Raw genomic sequence first — 17,004 nt, forward strand, 5'->3', positions numbered from 1 at the left:
AGATGCGCGACAGGACCGACCAACGCTACGACCTCAAGCGGCGGCGGACGTCGGAAGAGGCGGTGGGAGAGCAGCGGCCTCCGCGGACTGGGCGGCCGATGCGGTCATCGAGGCGGATGGCAGGACGAGGAGCGGGAAGCTCGGCTTCGAGCAGGCGGACGGCCGCCTGATGGAGCTGCTCGTCCTCGCCTCCGCCTCCGCGTCGCCGGACGCGCCGCTGTCGCTGCAGCTGGAGAGGTGGCTGGCAGTCTGGGCCAAGCCGCCGTTGCGTGTGCGCTAGGAGCGGCACTGAAGCCGTACTGACACACAGTTCTCCTGCGTTTGCTCGCGCAGGTGGTGGCGAAGTTGCTGCAGCGGCCGGAGCTACTCACCCCTCCTCACCCCGGCCAGGACGACAAGACGGCCGACGGCGAGATACGTGGTTCGTCACACGGCGCGCGGCCGGGAGGCGAAGAACCCACACTCGAGAAGTACGAAGAACGTGCGGCCCGTTGGCCGTTGACGCTCGGTGCCAGTCGAGTGGGTCAAAACTTGCACGAGCTCAACGGCGAGTTTGCCATCTTCAAGGCTTTGCCGAGCGAGCAAGACCGCGTCGCCGCGACGCGCCTGCCTCCCCGTGCCAGAGCTCAAGTGGGAGAAGGAGGAGGGTGGCAGCCTCTCTTCCACCTCGCGTGCGGGCAGGTTTGAGGACGTCTGCAAGTAGATAGCATAGGCTCAGGCGCGCACATTACGTAGCGGGTACACCGCGCGCGCGTGATGGTATGTGTGCCCTGTGTCTCTTGTTTGTCTGGTCTGTGCCTGTCTGAGTGAGGTGGTCTCTCAGTGGCCTTTACCTAGAACAAGAAACCTACACAAACTAGGCGGATTGCATCACGTGGATCGATATAAGATTCATTATTTGGACGCATCCCAGAAGTGACGCGAAGGCCCACACGAATGCAGGCCAGAGTCTTACCTCTCCTGCAAGAACGCAGCGGTCTTGGAGCTTCCCCGTCACGTTCCTGCCGCATCTTATCCGTGGCGACGCGCTGTGCCATCGAGCCGTACTCGGCCGCGACGCGCGTCGAGGCACGCTGGACCGACCAAGCAGCGACGCCAAAGCGTCGACCGATAGAGCGCCACGCCCAGCAGTATGGGCGTCGACCGCTCTCTCGAGCGGCCGCGTGGTGGTGCGTGGCGCGGACGTCACGGGCGGCAAGCGTGGAGCCGCTGGAAGAGCCGGTGCGAGCCGTGGACGGCAGACGCTCCCCACGTCGCCGAGAGAGGCTGCGGGAGAGGGTTCAGGAGGCCACCGGAGGCGCCGGGAGGCTCGGGAGCCGCTAAAAAGTGGCCCGGGCACCTCGCGCCAACCGTCTGGTGGGGCCAGGTGGGCTCAGGAATTAATCCAGGATTTTAAGGTGATCCACTACACCTGACCGAGAATTGGCTGCGCGGCTTTGCGACATCTTCGGGAGGGCACACACACTGCGCAAACGATAGCTCGAGACAGACAGACACACTCACACACACACACACACAGACGACGCACAACCACAGACACGTGTCCTCAAACCCCCCATATGAGCATCCGCTCCTTCCTCCGCGCCTCCTCGCCCTCCACGTTTGTGCGCGCGAGCGCGTTCGACAACTCGTTCTGGTACGAACAGCACGCCACGCGCGCAGGTGCGCCTGCACGAGCTCCTTCACCACGTTTGCGGTGATCGGCAGGCTGGCGATCGAACGGTCCGGCGCCGCAAAGTCGCGTCCGATGGCGGCGACGAGCGCGGCGCCGAGCTGCTTCACGTGCCGCTCCTGCAAGCCCGCGCTGAGCGGCTGCCGGTCCATCCCCGGGATTTGCTGCGAGAAGGCCATGCACAGTTCATCTTGGTGATGCAGTGGCTCACGTACGCCGTCAGGGCGACCGCCGGCGAGACGGGCAGCTTGTTGGAGGCGCCGCACTTTGCGCGCATCTCGAGCTCCTGCGTGGAGACGGCCGGTCCGTCCACGCCCGCTCGAGCCGCGTCATGAAGAGGCCCGCCGACCGCTTCTCGTAGAGTTGCGGCTCGACGTCGCCGTCGATGAACGGGTCGAGGTACCGGCCGACCTGCAGCAGCGGGAGGGGGACGTGCCTGGGAAAGGTCTGGGAAGCGACTGGGAGGGGCCGAGCGGTGGTATGCGCAAGGAAGGAGGGCGTGTCTGGGAGTGGTCCGGAACGGTACGCGGTCGAGATGCGACGCAGGACGAGGAATTGTGTCTAGGACACGTGAGCTGGGGGATGTGTCTCTCGGATGAGTCAGGAGACGGGTCGAGGTTGCACCTGCACGCAGAGCCAGTCGGAGACGGGGGCCGGCACGCCGGGCCCGGCACGAGCCCATCACGACCGCGGCGAGGAAGGAGAGGGGCGCCTGCTCCATGCTCGGCGGCTTGCCGCTGTCCATGTCGAGCGTCTTGAGGTCGGGCAGCTTCTTGAGGTCGGGCGGCGCCGCTCGCGCGCCCCCATCCGCTCGCGCAGCTCTGCTCGATATCGAGCAGCGCGTACTCCGCCTCCACCTCGAGCCGGTGCGCGTGCACGGCGGTCGCGCACAGGGTCGTTACGCGCGCCACCGCCCGTTTGCGGAAGGGCTCGGACAGCCCGGGGCGGGAGGCCTGCTCCATCCCCCCCACGAACTGCTGCTCCACGTCGTCGAGCACCGCCGCCAGGCAGCGCTGGATCGCCAGCGCCCTTGCGCGCGTCACCGAGCGGAGCGCGCCCGACGCCATCGAGCCGACGGCGGTGCCGACCTCCTCCTCGCGCGCACAACACCACAGGTCTCATCTCAGTCTAGCGACCTGCCTCCAGCTTCTCCACTGGCAGTCTCTCGCTACCACAGGCACACTGACAGGGGCGGCCGAGGCACACGCCGAGGGTGGCAGGGGCGGTGTGGCACCCTGAAGTTTTTTCTCTTCCGTTCCCGTTTGCGACAGGTTCCCCTCCGGGTTCCCCTCGGAGCTCGGTCAACCTCGCCGCCACGACTTGGTCAGTTGGTCTTAGCTACACACAACACCACAGGTTGTCCTCCAGCTTGTGCCCGCCCGCGGCGCGGCGAGCCTCTCTGCGCACCACTCCAGATACGGGCTCTCGCCCTGGCCGCGCGCCGCCCTTTTGCCTCGCGACACAGCGCACGTCAGCCGGAGCGCTCCGCCCGACGCCCGCGCTGACCTTGACCCTGTTCCCCCTGCCTCGCTCCGCAGGTGTGGGTCGACGGCGCGGAGCAGCGGCCGCCCGCCCGCGTCCCCCGCCCCCGCCCGCCCGCCCCCGCCACGCCGCTGCATGCGCGCCGCCGCCCCGATGTCCCACACCCTCGCCGGCGACGCGCCGTCTCTGCGCGCCGCCGCCTCCTCCCCTCCACCCACACTGCGCCGCCTGCGCTTAGGCGCGTCGCTCGAGTGCCCTCACCGCCTGCCCCTCTCCGCTCGCAGGTGCGGCCACGGCCGGTCGAGCAGTCCCTCGCGCCGCGCCCCCATCCTGCCTCCGCCTCGCCACAACCACCCCGCTGCCCGACCGCGCGCGCCCTCGCCCTCGTAGAGTCAACTCACGCGGTCATGATGAAGCTCTACCTCGCGATCGTCGCGTCGCTCCTCACGCCCGTCCAGTCGGCCCCGACCCGCCGCCAGTTGGGCATCTCAGGTGACACTTGCGATGTTACGGCGTGCGAGACGGCGTGCGCGGCGGTTGGCAATCCGTATGGCCCGTACGCTGGTCGCGGATCGATGGAGACTTGTGTCCATGGCGACTCCGCGTACGGGCCACAAGTCGGATGCAAGGGCTGTGCTTACGTCGATGATGGCCCCTCCACCCCGCCCGCCCCCTCCACCCCCCCGCCTTCGCCGCCCGCCCCCCCCTCCACCCCTTCGCCACCTTCGATGCCGCCCTCCCCGTCCCCTCCGCCTTCTCCGCCGCCGTCCCCCGGCGCCCCCATTGGTGGCGGCGGCGGCGGCGGTGGCGACGATCCCTGCTTCTCCCGCGGCACGTACGCGTGCCGCCTCCTCGACCCCAAGGCGCGCTCCCTAGGCGGCGAGTCGGACTAGCGAGGCGCCCATTCACACCCGTGCCCCCCCCCCCCCCGGCCCCAGGCCCCCGCCGCCGAGGCGTACGCCCAGTGCTTCCTCGGTGCCGCCGGCGACGCGGCGACGCGCGCCCCCATGTCCGAGCTCGCCGCGGGCGACACCGTGCTCTCCGACGCGGACACCGCCGCGCGCGTCGTCGTCAACCAGCACAAGGTCGAGGACGGCAAGGCCTCGCTCCTCATCACGCTCACGCACGCGCGCGGCTCGCTCGCGCTCACGCCCGACCACGTGCTCGAGCTCGACGGCAAGTTCATGCCTGCGCGCGAGGCGCACGTCGGCGCGGCCCTCTCCAACGGCGCGGTCATCGAGGCCATCTCGCACTCGCGCGGCGGCATCATCAACCCCATCACCGTCACCGGCAAGATCCTCGCGGCGGCCGCCACCGGCGAGCCCGTGCTCGCGGCGACGGGCAACGAGTGGCTCGCCGACGTGATGCTCTCGGCCTACCCGAAGTACACCCTCTCGTACGCGCTCGCGGCCGCCTTCCCCGCCGCGGTGCAGGCCTACTACGACGGCGCGCTCGAGCCGCTCTTCACCGCGGCCGTCCCGCACCTCACCAAGATCAAGGCCGCCGCGCCGGCGCCGCTCGTCGGCGTCATTCTCGTGGCGGGCGACGCGGCGCTCGCCACCGGCTTCGCCGCCTACTCGCTCGGCCTCAAGGGCGTCGCCACTCTCGCCGTGATCGCCGTGGCGGCCGCGCGCAAGGGCAAGAAGCCGTGAGGCGCGCGCGGCCTGGCCGTCGGAGGTTTGTACAGCCGCTGGGCGGCGCAATAGTTGCCTCCACGTATCGGAGAGAGGAGAAGGGAGGTGCAAGGGGCGTGCTCTCGTTCTGGTAGTCCGCCTGCCTCCAGCATGTCGTATCGGAGAGAGGAGAGGAGAGGTGCAAGGGGCGTGCGCTCGTTCTGGTAGTCCGCCTGCCTCCAGCATGTCGGATCGGTCGGAGAGGAGAGGGGTGCAAGGGGCGTGCTCGTTCTGGTAGTCCGCCTGCCTCTGAGCCTGACGGCGCGATCTGGTCGTTTTGTACATCGTATGTAAATGGTGAGTGCCACCTGCCACTGAGCACACGTTGTATTGTGTAAAGAGATAGTTCAGAAACGAGATATAGAGTTCTGAGTTGTAGCAACAGCCGGCAGGGGCGGTCACTTGGAGCACTTGGAGAGTGCAGTCGGCAACCACCAACCTCACATCCAGGGCCGGGGAGCTTGAGGAGCGCACCCAGCGAGCCGGATGATCGGCATCGGGCTACGGGCAGGAAAGCCCTGACCCCTAGGGGGGGGTGCGCGTTCGCAGGGCAAGGGCCTTAAAGTAAACATGGGTCTCCGAAATAAATAAATAAATAAAATGGGCACGCCAAACGAGGGGTGGGAGAGGGACAGGGTCCCCACCTGCACGAGCAGGATCTTGGAAGGACGATCAGGGACACAGGGGAACGGGAGCGGGGAGCGCATCGCGACACGGAGGGGGGCTGGGCAGGGTTCACCCACACGACAGGGTCCCAGGGATTCCTCTCTCGTATAGGACAGGGTCTCCGAGGGTTGGCTCCGCGCGGGGCGTCACATTTTTCTTCAGGTTCCCGTTTGCGACATGTTCCCCTCGCTCGAGCTCGGTCAACTTCGCCGGGCATCGCCTACACCACTTGGTCTCTACCACAACGCCACAGGTCCAGCTTGTGCCCGCCCCGCCCGCGGCGCGGCGAGCCTCTCTGCGCACCACTCCAGATACGGGCTCTCGCCCTGGCCGCGCGCCGCCCTTTTGCCTCGCGAGACAGCGCACGTCAGCCGGAGAGCGCTCCGCCCGACGCCCGCGCTGACCTTGACCCTGCTGCTCCTGCCTCTGCTCCGCAGGTGTGGGTCGACGGCGCGGAGCAGCGGCCGCCCGCCCGCGTCCCCCGCCCCCGCCCGCCCGCCCCCGCCACGCCGCTGCATGCGCGCCGCCGCCCCGATGTCCCACACCCTCGCCGGCGGCGCGCCATCTCTGCGCGCCGCCGCCTCCTCCCCTCCACCCACACTGCGCCGCCTGCGCTTGGGCGCGTCGCTCGAGTGCCCTCACCGCCTGCCCCCCTCCGCTCGCAGGTGCGGCCACGGCCGGTCGAGCAGTCCCTCGCGCCGCGCCCCCTCATCCTGCCTCGCCAGCCACCACGCCGCCGTGCGACCACACCCTACCACCGCTTGCGCCCCCCGTTCGCAGGTCAGTGAACGCGGTCATGATGATGCTTACCTCCGCGATCCTCGCGCTCGCCGCCTCTGCCGCCGGCCAGGAGAAGCCCGGCCACGAGCTCCTCTTTGCCGACATTCCGGCGGACGTGTGCTGGAGCCAGACCGACTGCGAGCCCGCGGTGAAGGTCTTCAAGGACGGCACCGTGATGTTGGGACTCTACCACTTCTTCTGGGGAGGTACGACCCATGCATTGATGGGCATGTACAACAAGGCTGTGGCCGGATCGACCCACACGGCGATGGGCATGTGGAACACGGTTATGGCCGGATCGACCCATACGGCGATGGGCATGTGGAACACGGTTATGGGCGGAATGGCCCATACGGTGATGGGCTGGAACAACACGATTATGGGCGGGACGGCCGCGACCGTGATGGGTTACAAAACGGTCGCCACTGGAGGTATGGCCCAGACCGCGATGGGTTACGAGACGAATGCGATTGGCATGGCTTCTTTGTCGACGGGTTACAAGACGGCGGCGTTTGACATGGCGGTTTCGATGGGAAACGGCACGTTGGCAAAGGGCATTTCCTCGGTGCCCCCCCCCCCCCCCCCCCGCCCCAAACCTGGGGCCCCACACCTCACCCCCTGCCCGCCTTTTTGCCCGCTGCAGGTCTCGATGGGCCCCAAGACCCAAGCAGAAAGTTTTGCGGAGGTTCCCCCCCCCCCCCCCCCCCACCCCCCTTCAAGCAGCGTGGCCTGCACAGCTGCCCTAACCTCCCCTCCCCTCCCCTCTCAATGAAGGTAGTGATCGGTCAGTTCAACGAGCGCAATCCCATCGGCGAATGCGACCAGTTTGGACCCGGCAAACCCTACCCGGGCCCGGCGCCCGAGGGTTGCGCCTCGAGGGGCTGGCCCGAGCGCCTCGAGGGTTTCGAGATGGACATCAACGGCACGATGGTCACGGTGCCCGCGGCGTGGCAAGGCTACGATGCGGTCTTCCGCGTGGGTGTCGGCACCGGCGAATCCGACCGCAAGGACGCGATCACTGTGTACAAGAACGGCACCGTCGTCATCGGTGACCTCCGCACCCCCGGCCCTGGCCGCCGCCTCTCCGCCTCCGACGGCGCGCTCGAGAAGAAGCTCGAGGCGACGGAGAAGAAGCTCGAGGCGACGGAGAAGAAGCTCGCCGCGCTGGAGGCGGCAGTCATGGCGCTCACGCGCAACCCGTGAGAGCGCTGGCCTGGACGTGATCGCCGTGGCGGCCGCGCGCAAGGGCAAGAAGCCGTGAGGCGCGCGCGGCCTGGCCGTCGGAGGTCTGTAGCCGCTGGCAATAGTTGCCATGTGTATGGGAGAGAGGAGAGGAGAGGTGCAAGGGGCGTGCTCTCGTTCTGGTAGTCCGCCTGCCTCCAGCATGTCGTATCGGAGAGAGGAGAGGAGAGGTCAGAGGTGCAAGGGGCGTGCGCTCGTTCTGGTAGTCCGCCTGCCTCCAGCATGTCGGATCGGTCGGAGAGGAGAGGGGTGCAAGGGGCGTGCTCGTTCTGGTAGTCCGCCTGCCTCTGAGCCTGACGGCGCGATCTGGTCGTTTTGTACATCGTATGTAAATGGTGAGTGCCACTGAGCACAGCCTGTATTGTGTAAAGAGATAGTTCAGATACGAGATATAGAGTTCTGAGTTGTAGCAACAGCCGGCAGGGGCGGTCACTTGGAGCACTTGGAGTGCAGTCGGCAACCTCACATCCGGGGCCGGGGAGCTGAGGAGCGCACCCAGCGAGCCGGATGATCGGCATCGGGCTACGGGCAGGAAAGCCCTGACCCCTAGGGGGGGGTGCGCGTTCGCAGGGCAAGGGCCTTAAAGTAAACATGGGTCTCCGAGGGTTGGCTCCGCGCGGGGCGTCACATTTTTCTTCAGGTTCCCGTTTGCGACATGTTCCCCTCGCTCGAGCTCGGTCAACTTCGCCGGGCATCGCCTACACCACTTGGTCTCTACCACAACGCCACAGGTCCAGCTTGTGCCCGAGATAGAGTTGTAGCAACACAAAAACATAGAGATAAGAGAACGCCAGCAACCCTATGATTCATCATTCAACCCAAACAAGGGATGGGAAGGAGGACAGGGCCTCACAGAGGATTACGCCACAGTGTCGTTTGAGTCGACAGTAAATCTCCCACAGCCCACGTAAATCCGTCTTTTTCAGACACCCGGAGCCCTCCGCGGCCGCTTCTACGCCGGCGAAGCACCATCAAGCTGCTGTACGGCCCCGGCATCGCCTCCCCTGGCTTAGCTCTCAGTCAAGATATTGTGCACATGGGTGGCCTCCGTCCGGCCGTGCCCCGCGGGGGCGCGGTCGGCACCAGAAGGGGGTTGATACGTTCTCTAGAGACGACGTAGTCGTGGACGGCCGCAATCACAATGGACGGACACGACGAGACGAGTGTGAAAGCACGGAGGCAACAAAACACACTAGGGTTCGGGAGAAGGCTAGGGTTAGGGAGAGAGTGCCTGACGGGCTTCGGCCCGACGTCCCCCCCCTCGACTTAGTCGAGTAACGACATAGTCGAGTAACCGTGCACTCTCGGATCACGATGCGTTAGGGAACGTGATGTTCATGACCGGAGATTTGATGTTCATGATCTTGTCACGAAGCTCGAAGAACCGTTTGGGCTTGAGCGGCTTCGTGAAGAAGTCGGCGAGGTTGGCGTCGCTACGCACGAAGGGGACGCAGAGGCGGTGCGCCTCGATGGCCTCGCGGATGTAGAAGTGGCGTCGCTCGACGTGCTTGAGCTTGCCATGGTGCTCCGGGTTGTAGGCGGAGGCGATGGCGGCCTGGTTGTCGACGTAAAGCTTCGTCGGCGGGCGCGGGGAGCCATCGGGGAGCGCGTCGACCTCCTCCTGCAGACGCCGGTACTGCTCGACGTCCTTGGTCGCCTCCGAGGCGGACATGATCTCGGCCTGGCAGGAAGAGAGGGAGACGGTGGGTTGCTGTTGAACCCTCCAGTCAAGCGTGGCGCCCCACAGGCGGACGAGCCAGCCAGACGTGGATCGACGGGCCGACCAGTCGGCGTCGCTGAAGGCGTGGAGCTCGTCGTCGGCGGCCGACTCGCCCCGACCGTTGTAGGTAAGACCAAGGTCAGGGTACTCGCGGAGGTAGCACAGGACGCAGTACACCTCCTCGAACAGAGCGGGTGTGGGCTTCGCCATGGCCCGGCAGAGGAGGCCGACGGGGAGCGCGATGTCGGGGCGCGTGTTCGAGACGAGGTAGAGAAGAGCCCCGAGGCAGCTCTGGAAGAGGCGGACGACGCGCAGCTCCCTCTCGCTGGTGTCGTCGGTGGCCGCTTGAACTCGCTCTGCGATGCTGAGGGTGAACGGCGTGTTGTTGGAGTGACGGGCGCCGGGCTCGGCGGGGTTCGGGAGCTCGGCGATGATCTGGTCGAGGTACTCGTCGAGGAGCTTGCGCACGTACGGCCCCTGCCCGACGTGAACACCGCCCTCGGCGAGTGGGGTGACCTGGACGTTGAGGATGTCGGAGAGCGGGCCCTCGTCCTCAGATTTCCACGAGGCGTCGATGTCGCGAACGAACTGCGCGTAGAGCGAGTCGGAGACAAGAGCCCCCTCGGCGTCGTACTCGGCGTCGCGCTTGTAGAAGATGATGAGATCGTCGACGTAGACTCCGATGATGAGCTCGTCGTCCTCAGTGGTGATGCGGTAGATGCAGGGGTCCTCCTTGGACGGGATGAGGCCGGCGCCTCCTTCGTCGCGGGGACGCTCGAGCCAAGCAAAGAAAGCGCGCTGGAAGCGCCGCCCCGCCTGCTTCATGCCGTAGAGGGGCTTGAGGATGAGGCAGAGCTTGGGCTTGCCGTTCTCGTCGAGAGCGTTGGCGTGGCCGGCGGGCTGATGCATGAAGGCGATCTCGCCGTCCTCGAGAACTCCCTGGAGGAAGGCGGCGACAAGGTCGCGCCTACGAGCCTTGAGCCCGCGGCGGGCAGCAATGTTGAGAAGGAGGCGAAGGGAGGGCATGCGCAGGGTGGAGCAGAACGTCTGGTTGTAGTTCTCGCCGAACCTCTGGCTGGACCCGTCGAGACAGCAGCGGGCTTTGTGTTTGCCATTTCGCTTGGTCTTGTAGACCCAAGTGGCACGAGTGGTAGTGAACTCTTTGCCGTGCTGCAGGGCGATTCGTCGGGCCTCGGCGTAGGTGACGTAGCACCATGTGGAGCCGGCCTCGACGCACTCCTCCATGGTGCACTGGCCACGGATGAAGCGCTCGACAAAGCGGGGATCGTCTGCTTTCCCGCTATGGTTGCCAAGCTCCTCGAGCTCGGCGGTGAACCAGGCTGCGTCGCCTCGTTGCGCGTCCTGTCGCATGGCTTGCCCGTGGCCGGATGGATCGCGCGGTCCGGCAGAGGTACGTGCAGCCAAGATGTGGAGCCCGGGTCGGGGGTGGCCAAATTTCACGATGGCACCAGAGGCAGGTGTGAGGCCTCTGTCGAGGGCGGCGTTGACAGGAAAGTCACTGTCGGAGCAATGTCTGAGCCTCCCGGGAGTACTCGAGGCATCGCCGACAGAGGGGTCGGGGGTGGAGCCGGCACGGCGTCCGACGACCCCGTGGTGCTCTGGCTTCTTCAGAAGCGGCTTTTGCGATGACTGCGACATCTTTGGCGGGGACCTCTCCGAGGCTCCCCGCCATCGATTCGCCGGCCATATCTGGGATAGCGTGAAGGGACTCCCCCAAAGTGCTGGTCGTGACCAGTTGACGCTGCCACGTCCGGCCGTGCCCCGCGGGGGCGCGGTCGGCACCAGAAGGGGGTTGATACGTTCTCTAGAGACGACGTAGTCGTGGACGGCCGCAATCACAATGGACGGACACGACGAGACGAGTGTGAAAGCACGGAGGCAACAAAACACACTAGGGTTCGGGAGAAGGCTAGGGTTAGGGAGAGAGTGCCTGACGGGCTTCGGCCCGACGGCCTCTACAATATACTCACTGACACTGAACCTCCCAGAGCTCGTCCCGGTCCGTCACGGCCATCCTCGTCCTCCGGCGGGCCCCCGGCCGCGGCGCGGTGCGGCGGCGTCACAAATCCGACCACAGAGCACCGGGACGCGGTCGGGCGATCTGAGGCCCAAGTAGGCGAATGCATAGCCCATCCAGGGCTATCACCTGGACCTATCAACAGGCGCCTGCGGCGCCGTGCTCAGGAGTTGGTTTTCACTCGCTCGAATGTGTGCCACCATGTTTGTCAAGCGCCTCTTCATGCTCCGCCACGTCGCGCCGTACCTCGTCGGCACTGCTTAAATGATCGCCGACGTCTTCACCAAGACGCAGGCGACGCGAGCTATGTTCTTCACCTGTCGCGACTACATGCTCAACGCCAGCAACGGCCCCGGCTTTGCTGTGACGCTCCAGGGGCAGGCTGCCCGGCTGTGGAGCAAGCTCGTCGCGACCGTCGGCAAGGCGTGAGTCATCACCCCTTCGCCGAAGACGCGCGAGTCGTCCGAGATAGTTGCCGATGCAACTAGGGGGGAGCGTTAGAGACGACTCTCTCTCTCCCAACTGTGAACAGTCGTTATCTGTATATGCGCAGCTATTCATAGCCGCGCCTGTTGTTTGTGTGTGTATCCGCGCTCTTGGCGCGATTACGAGACTGAGTAGTGTGTCGCACTAGTTGTACTTTTCGTAATAGTATTCCGCATTCATTGCGAGGGCGGACCACTCCTAGCGTGCAGACCGCGGGAGCTGGTGCCGCGGCCAGTGTAGACCTGTCCTGCGCTGTGACGCGGTCAGCTTGAACGGATTCTTTCTGCTGCTTTACGCCGTACGATGCTGCGCGCGAACGACTTTTGGGACAAGGAGAAGGGCGCGCCGCTTCTGCGACGCAACGCGGAGTTCCTCCCCAAGGGCGAGCCGCTCCCCGCCGAGCTGGCCGACCGCGTCGCCGCGTGGCCCGGCCTCTGCGGTGCTGACGCCGAGGCCCGCCCTCGCCTCCCGCGGGCCGAGCGGGCCAACGCCAGAGCGAAGCGTGCGCTGAGCGCGCGCGGCCCGTCGGCGGCAGGTGGACCCGCCGCTCGAGCCGAGCGCCCCGGACGAGGCGGCGGACCGCATCTTCCTCCGCGATGCCGAGCGGACCTTTGCCGACGAGGGCCACCGGCAGCGCATGATCGGGCTGCTCGGCCGCGTCTGGCCGTTGACCAAGGACTACCACCAGGGCCTCGGCTACATCGCCTCGCTGCTGCTGCTGCTCTTCGACGAAGAGACCGCCTTCCGCATGCTGCTCCGCATCGGCCGCGACGACAAGTACTCCCCCGGCTACTGGCACGCGGCGCCCGACGCGTACGTGCGGGACGCGATGGTCTACGCGCGGCTGGCGGAGGAGCGGGAGCCGGAGGTCGCCGCGCTGCTGCAGCAGGCGTGCCTCGTCCCCGAGGCGTACGCCTCCAAGTGGCTCATCGGGCTCTGCGTGCACGTCCTCCCCTTCCGAGCGCTGTTCGACTACGTCGAGGCGTCCCTCGAGCTCGGGCGCGCCCTTCTCGAGCCTTCTCGGAGCCTGCTCCGAGCCTTCTCGGAGCCTCCCTTAGGCGTTCCTCGAGCACGGGCACGCCTTCTTTTTCCGCTTTTCCCTGGGGGTCTTCGGCCGCAACAAAGAGAAGCTCCTCGCCTTCAAGCCGACGGACGTCAACCTCATCCTGGAGGTGCCCTTTCAACCCCGGGGGCCCGGAGCCCCTAACCCTCAACCCCCCCCCCCCCCCGTGACAAACCCCCCTCCTCCCTCCCTGCCCCCTCCTCCCTCCCTGCCCCCTCCTCCCTCCCTGCCCCCTCCTCCCTCCCTGCCTCCTCCTCCCTCCCGCCCGGCGTCCGACCGCGGCCACCTCCCGGGCGTCCCTCCCCCTCCCCCCCTCCCCCCCCTCCCCCTACCTCCCCTCCGGCCGCCAGGTGCTGCGCCTCGACCAGTGCCAGTACGGCGACGAGCTCGAGGCGGAGAGCGGCTGGTTCTCGTCGCTGGTCGCGGAGGCGAAGGAGGTCGACCTCGAGGCGGAGCAGCTGCAGGCGCTGCGGGCGGAGGAGGCGGAGAGGCTCGCCGAGAAGCAGCGCCGCATCCGGGAGCGCGAGGCGCAGATGGCGGCGGAGGAGAGCGACGACGAGATCGTCTTTAGCGACGAGGAGGACGACTGAGGCGGGCGCGCCCGCGGCACGTGCTCACGTGCGGCCTCGCTGCCGCTTCGCCGGGGGCGGCCCGGAGCACGCACGCGTCTAGCAATCGGGGGGAGGCGCGAGGGGCCGCCTCTCGCACCGACTTGCCTGGAGGCGGTGCAGGTAAGGTTAGGTAAGGTAAACGTCTCCACACACACACAAAGTCGTGCAGACTAGTTGCAAAAAAAGTCTGTGGTGCACAACCTCGCCCTCACCGCCGACGGCAGCGTCTGGAGCGCTGGGGCCATATGGACACCGGGGCAAGCTGGGCCACGGCGACGAGCAGAACCAGCTGCTGCCGAAGAAGATCGAGGCCTTGGCGGGTCAGCGCGTCCTCGCTGTGTCAGCAGGGCAGGAGCACAGCATGGCAGTCACCGCCGACGGCGCCGTCTGGAGCTGGGGCTTTGGCGAGGATGGCAAGCTGGGCCACGGCGACCTGCAGGTCCAGCTGCTGCCCAAGAAGATCGAGGCCTTGGCGGGGCGGCGCGTCGTCGCTGCATCCGCTGGAGCGCACGACAGCTTCGCCATCACCGCCGAGGGCGGTGTCTGGAGCTGGGGCTGGGGCCACTCCGGCCTGGGCCACGGTGGCGTGCAGAACCAGCTCCTGCCCAAGAAGATCGACGCCTTTGCTGGCCAGCGCGTCGTCGCTGTGTCGGCTGGAGACATCCACAGCATCGCTCTCACCGCCGACGGCAGCATCTGGAGCTGGGGTGAGGGATTCTTTGGCCCGTTGGGCCACGGCGACCAGCAGATCCAGCTACTGCCGAAGAAGATTGAGGCCTTGGCTGGGCGGCGCGTCGTCGCCGTGTCGGCTGGATCCACCCATAGCCTCGCCTTCACCGCCGATGGAAGCTTCTGGAGCTGGGGCCATGGAGCCTATGGTCGATTGGGACAAGGAGAAGACCTGTCGAACCAGCTGCGGCCCAAAAAGATCGAGGCGTGGCGGCTGGGGCAGTGAGCGAAGGGGGAGCAGAGCAGGTTGTCAATGAGCCTGTCTGGGGGGGGGGCAATGCCTCGCCGTCCTCGCATGAATCTCGAAGGCGGCTCCAAAGGTGTGTCTGTCCATGCGCAATGGAAAGGGGGGGGGGGGGGGCACCTACGGCTTTAGAGCTGTGCCGTGTGCCGTGACGTGTGCGGTCTGTCTCTGTGTGACGTGACGCACGTCTCACGTGTATTTGCTCTCGTCGGAGATGATCAATTTGATAAAAAATACACCCACGCGAGAGAGGGCGGCATTGCACTCGCGACTTGGGAAGCTTTGGGGGGTCTACAGTGCACAGAGGCAAGAGGCCAAACCGGCCAGGGGGCAGGCAGCCAGAGACACTGAGGGCTACCCGAGCCCATCGGAGCGGCCCCTTGCCACGCCCCGGGTGAGGCCACGCAGATGCACATGCGGACCGAGCGCTTGGAGAAAGGTGGAGGACGAGCGAGCAGAGCAGCCGCGGCGCGCGTATGGTCTCGATCTGACAGAGCGGACGATGAGCGAGGATGCACCGTGCAGAATGGCTCTGGGTTGGACAAAACCCTAGGTATAAAAAGGAAATAATTTATGCACGGTGGGTGGGACGGTCGAGGTAAATTTCCTGTCTTTTTATTCGCACACACGTCATCAACAGTGTTTGTATCGCGGCGGGGGGCCGCTCCTTCGCCGCTCCTTCCTCACCGCTGCTCTCACGGAAATGCGCCTTCTCCTCTCGCTCCTCGTCGGGCTCGCGGCGTGCGAGGACTGGGCGGACTCGCCGGCCCTCACAAAGATGTGGGAGACGACGAGCAGCAGCGACCTGGACGGGCTGATCCAGGTGCTCGCTCAGGGCGGCCGCGACATGGCGCACGCGCGCTCGGCCGATGGGCGCGGGCCGCTCTTCTGGGCGTACGAGTACAAGAACTCGGACGTGCTCGCGCTGCTCACGCACCTGGAGGTCGACGAGACCGCCGAGGACGCCGACGGCAAGCGGCCGAGCGAGTTCTTCCCGGACGGCGAGGAGGAGCTCGCGGGTGTGTGGCGACAGATCCGCCGCTGCGGGCCCGAACGCGGCCCACCCCACGCACCCAGTCCCGCCCCTCGTCCGCCCGCCGCGCGCAGACTTTGGCGCCAAAGCCTCTGCGAGGAGCGAGGACATGGCGGAGCTGCTCAAGGACCGCGAGGACGAGATTGCAACCTACTACGAGTCGGCCGACGACGGGATGGACGAGCCGGAGATGGCGGAGGGGGGCGTCGACGAGATCGACTACGCCGACGACGAGGACGACGAGGACGAGGACGAGGACGAGGACGAGGAGGCGTCGGGCGCGACGGCCGCGCACAAGGCGAAGCTGGAGGAGCTGCGGGCGCGGGCCCGAAAGGACGAGATATAGGCTGGGACGAGGGTGCGCGTCGATGGGCCGGGTCGCCGCGTTGGTCCGAGGCTCGCACGCAGGCGGCTCCATGCGCGGCGGTGGGGAGAGCGCGCCGCAGGGCGCAGCCACGCTGCCGGAGGGTGTGAGGCTGTGGACGGACCCCGGATAGCCCAGAACATCTAGCTGAGCTTGCTGGGTAGAGTGCGTCGGAGTTCGCAAATGGCCACCGGAGCGCTTTGAGTACGAGGACCTCGGTGAACTCGGGCAGAAAACACATCATTGGAACGAGTCGGATCGACGTCTCGCCGCCTGCACCAGCGTGTGCGCCTCACAATTCTATACAGAATCGACACTTGGTACGTCTTCTGAATCGCTCGTGGTTCGTGGAGAGGAGCTACGCCTACGGCCATTCCTAAGTAACACGGTCCGAGAGAGAGAGATCTCTCTCTCTCTCTCTCTCTCTCTCTCTCTAACACGGTCCTCCTCCAGTAACCGCCCACGCTCGCGCACACCGATCTCGCTACTGTACGCGTCGGGGAGCGGCATGCTCTGCGCGCGGCGAGGTTGGACCGTCATAAATTGTATTTTTCGATTTTTCTTTTCTGTGAGACAGACTTGCATTCTTTAATTCTTTTCTGAAGGCAGCCCGCGACGCAGGTCTGCAGCACCTCCGCCGCCCCTTGCCATGGCGTCCACGGACTTGACGGCTACCGTGGGCAAGTACCTCGACCGGCACATGCTCCTGCCCCTGCTCGACTTCCTGGGATCGAAGAAGATCTTCCCCGACTCGGAGCTCGACGCCGCGCGGCTGCAGGTGCTGGAGAAGACAAACATGGTCGACTTTGCGATGGAGATCTACACAAAGCTGAACCAGGGAGAGGTGCCCGCCGAGATGCGGGCGAAGCGCGACGAGGTGATGACCGCCCTCACGGCGCTGCAGCTCGAGGTTGGCCCGCTGTACCAGATCGTCTCGGACGGGCCGCTCGTCGCAAACCTGCGCGCGGAGCGGTGCTTCACGCCGGCGTTCCTGCTGGAGCAGCACAGCGTGACCGCGGAGCACGTCGCGGCGCTGGGCAAGTACGCCAAGTTCACCTACGACTGCGGCAACTACGGCGCCGCTGCGAGCATGCTGAGCTGTTTCCGGCTGCTGACCAGCTCTGCCGACGAGGCCTTCTCGGCACAGTGGGGGAAGCTTGCGTGCGACATCCTGAACGGTGCGTGGGACGCGGCGCTGGAG

General features: G+C 66.3%; 5 protein-coding genes across 5 annotated transcripts in view; all 5 read left to right on the forward strand.

Annotated features, from left to right (window-relative positions):
• Positions 1-4,161: 4,161 nt before the first annotated feature.
• EMIHUDRAFT_199774 (hypothetical protein) lies at positions 4,162-4,806 on the forward strand (the record flags this gene model as incomplete). The annotated part of the gene is made up of 1 exon (XM_005793781.1): positions 4,162-4,806. The coding sequence occupies one exon, from the start codon at positions 4,162-4,164 to the stop codon at positions 4,804-4,806; it is 645 nt and encodes a 214-aa protein (XP_005793838.1).
• Positions 4,807-6,027: 1,221 nt separating this feature from the next.
• On the forward strand, positions 6,028-7,476 carry EMIHUDRAFT_97616 (hypothetical protein; the record flags this gene model as incomplete). Its single annotated transcript, XM_005793782.1, has 5 exons — positions 6,028-6,158; positions 6,274-6,838; positions 6,917-6,958; positions 7,048-7,209; positions 7,381-7,476. 5 exons carry the CDS (start codon positions 6,028-6,030, stop codon positions 7,474-7,476), a joined length of 996 nt encoding a protein of 331 aa, XP_005793839.1.
• Positions 7,477-12,062: 4,586 nt separating this feature from the next.
• Positions 12,063-13,583, forward strand: EMIHUDRAFT_631937 (hypothetical protein; the record flags this gene model as incomplete). The annotated part of the gene is made up of 4 exons (XM_005793816.1): positions 12,063-12,212; positions 12,295-12,741; positions 12,818-12,931; positions 13,173-13,583. 4 exons carry the CDS (start codon positions 12,063-12,065, stop codon positions 13,410-13,412), a joined length of 951 nt encoding a protein of 316 aa, XP_005793873.1. The 3' UTR covers positions 13,413-13,583.
• A 1,521-nt stretch (positions 13,584-15,104) lies between these two features.
• On the forward strand, positions 15,105-16,022 carry EMIHUDRAFT_433359 (hypothetical protein; the record flags this gene model as incomplete). Its single annotated transcript, XM_005793783.1, has 2 exons — positions 15,105-15,425; positions 15,514-16,022. Coding segments are annotated over 2 exons (721 nt in total), but the record flags the coding sequence as incomplete, so codon positions are not given.
• Positions 16,023-16,452: 430 nt separating this feature from the next.
• The window catches only part of EMIHUDRAFT_97619 (hypothetical protein), a gene marked incomplete at both ends in the record, with an annotated part of 2,127 nt that continues 1,575 nt past the window's right edge, over positions 16,453-17,004 (forward strand). The window contains one exon of the mRNA XM_005793784.1: positions 16,453-16,981. Coding sequence (XP_005793841.1) covers positions 16,453-16,981 — 529 coding nt within the window. The remainder of the gene's footprint in view (positions 16,982-17,004) is intronic.

The sequence above is a fragment of the Emiliania huxleyi genome (assembly GCF_000372725.1).
Source record: "Emiliania huxleyi CCMP1516 unplaced genomic scaffold EMIHUscaffold_10, whole genome shotgun sequence".
NCBI classification, from domain to species: Eukaryota; Haptophyta; order Isochrysidales; family Noelaerhabdaceae; genus Emiliania; species Emiliania huxleyi.